General features: G+C 44.6%; 1 protein-coding gene across 1 annotated transcript; it reads right to left on the bottom strand.

Moving 5' to 3' along the window:
• Positions 1–307: 307 nt before the first annotated feature.
• On the bottom strand, positions 308–1817 carry LOC124008512 (hsp90 co-chaperone Cdc37-like). Its single transcript, XM_046319838.1, has one exon. The coding sequence runs from the start codon at positions 1791–1793 to the stop codon at positions 630–632; it is 1164 nt and encodes a 387-aa protein (XP_046175794.1). The 5' UTR covers positions 1794–1817; the 3' UTR covers positions 308–629.
• Between the last annotated feature and the right edge of the window lie 275 nt (positions 1818–2092).

The following is a 2092-nucleotide window of genomic DNA, read 5'->3' as shown; positions in this document are numbered from 1 at the left end:
ATAGGTATTAATTCTAGACATTTACATGTATGTTTGTTTAAATTAAGTTTATTTATACAATGAAACATTGTTTTTATTCATATTGTATGTAAACAATAGCTTCTGCCCTCTTAGGGTCTACTTGACCCGCTTATTGATTAGAAAGTATGATTAGAAATCAAGGCCAACTATATTCAATCCGTGATTAGAAACGATAATAATATAATAATAATAATAAATAATATATGCCATTTAGCAGACGCTTTTATCCAAAGCGACTTACAATCATGTGTGCATACATTCTACGTATGGGTAGAAGTGAGGTGGGGGAGGGTTAATATAAAGATGGGGTCATGGAGAAAGGGACTATGGGTAGAAACTGGAGCAGGATGAAGTTTAACATTTTCCACAAATGGTTAACGTCAGGATTGGAGAGGGGAATCTGATCCTAGAGCTGACTCTTTGTAAATACTGGCCCGGTGCAGGTTTTCAATGGGTCAGGCTAATGCTAGCGATACTAGCCCAATTAACGCTAGGGAAGTTAGCATCTTCACAGCATGTTTTCAATAAGACAAGCTAACGCTAGTAAAGGGTGTAGCTAGGTCTGAAAAGGTCAAAAGTCTAAAGGAAGGGTTCAATTCATGACAGAGTCATTTCTCCTCCTCCGCCTCTCCCTCCTTCTCTGCTTCTTCCTCATCTTCTTTGTCCTCTTCCTCATCTTCTTCTTTGTCCTCTTCGTTGTCGGTATTGGCGTTGGGAACCCAGAGTCCTGAGTCAATACACCTCTTCATGTGGCCCTTTGCCTCCATGGGGTCCATCTTGCTGATAGCTTCCTGCAGCATTGAGATGTCTTTATCATCAAAACACTTCTTCATTTCCTCTGGCAGAGTATCGTAGACTTCCACAGGGTCCAGTCCACCTGGCCCCAGTCTGTTCTGTCTCTCCTCCTCCTCATACTCCTCCATAGCCTTTTGTATCCTGATCTTAGCTCTGCCTCGAACTCTCTCTTTAAAGGACTCCAGCTCATCAGTAAAGGCCTCCTGATAGGGCTGGTCGGCAGTCTTGATCTTTTGGAAGAACTCTCTGAAACATCCTCGAGGGTCGATCTTCAGGCTCTTAGCCAACTCTAAGATGAACTGCATCACTATGGTCTGATGGGCTACCTGATCCATCAAACCATGTTTCTCATCCACCTCCAGGTCGATACACATGATGACCAGGAAGTTAGCCGTCTCTTCACACACCAGGTAAGGGTGGTCAGACAGGTACTTCTGACTGTCCTCCCAACGCCGAAGCATCCCAAAGTGTTTGATCTCTTTCTTGTGTTTATCTACAAAAGTCTGGTGTTTCTCCTCCTTCTGTTCCTCCGTCTCTTCGGTCACTTCCGGTTTGATGTTCAAAATACTCTTGCTGAATCCCTCTTTGCTGAGCGTGTCAACGTTCCAAGGCATCTTTTTCTCCTCTCTCCGGTGTTCCTCCATCTTCTTCTCCCACAAGCGTTGATCCTTTCTGTATTTCTTCTCCTCGGCCTGGGCCTTGCTCAGCGCCGTCTTCCTCTCCTCCTCTCCCTCCTTCTTTCCTTCCTCCTCTAACTCCTTCACTCTGTACTGCACCTCTTCCAGACGTCTCTTACACTCTGCCATGTTCCTCTCCAGCTCCTCTCCTTTCTCCTCGAAGGCCACCTGTTTCTCCACACGCGCCTGATGCCTCCATCGGAAGAGGCTCGGCGTGTCGATATTGGGGTGAGTCTCATCCTCGTCATCCGATACTTCGATGTGGTCCCACACACTGTAATCAATAGTCCTGGACGTCATCTTCTCGCTCCTTCTCTTTCCGTGGGAAGTCCACGCAACAACGGCACACGAAATGGAAATAACGTGAAAAAAAGAAAAATGTTAACTTTGGTCTTGTTGAAAAGAGAGAAAATGTGAGCTAAGCTTGCCAGAGAACCCGCCGCACTATACTCGTTGCTTCAGCTCAGAAGTATTTTCTGGAAAGATCTGTAAACGATAATTAGAAGCTATGACAAAACTATGATAATAAACTATAAACAACTATGAAGACAGGGCTGTGTGTGCGTGAATGATGACCTATTATTTAAGTGTGGAATATA

The sequence above is a fragment of the Oncorhynchus gorbuscha genome, linkage group LG21 (assembly GCF_021184085.1).
Source record: "Oncorhynchus gorbuscha isolate QuinsamMale2020 ecotype Even-year linkage group LG21, OgorEven_v1.0, whole genome shotgun sequence".
Taxonomy (NCBI): domain Eukaryota; kingdom Metazoa; phylum Chordata; class Actinopteri; order Salmoniformes; family Salmonidae; genus Oncorhynchus; species Oncorhynchus gorbuscha.
Note: the sequence above shows the minus strand (reverse complement) of the source record. Positions and strands in the feature narration are given on the sequence as shown.

Coding starts and splice junctions, on each gene's coding strand:
- LOC124008512 (XM_046319838.1), bottom strand. CDS start 1,793: ATGACGTCCAGGACTATTGATTACAGTGTGTGGGACCACATCGAAGTA.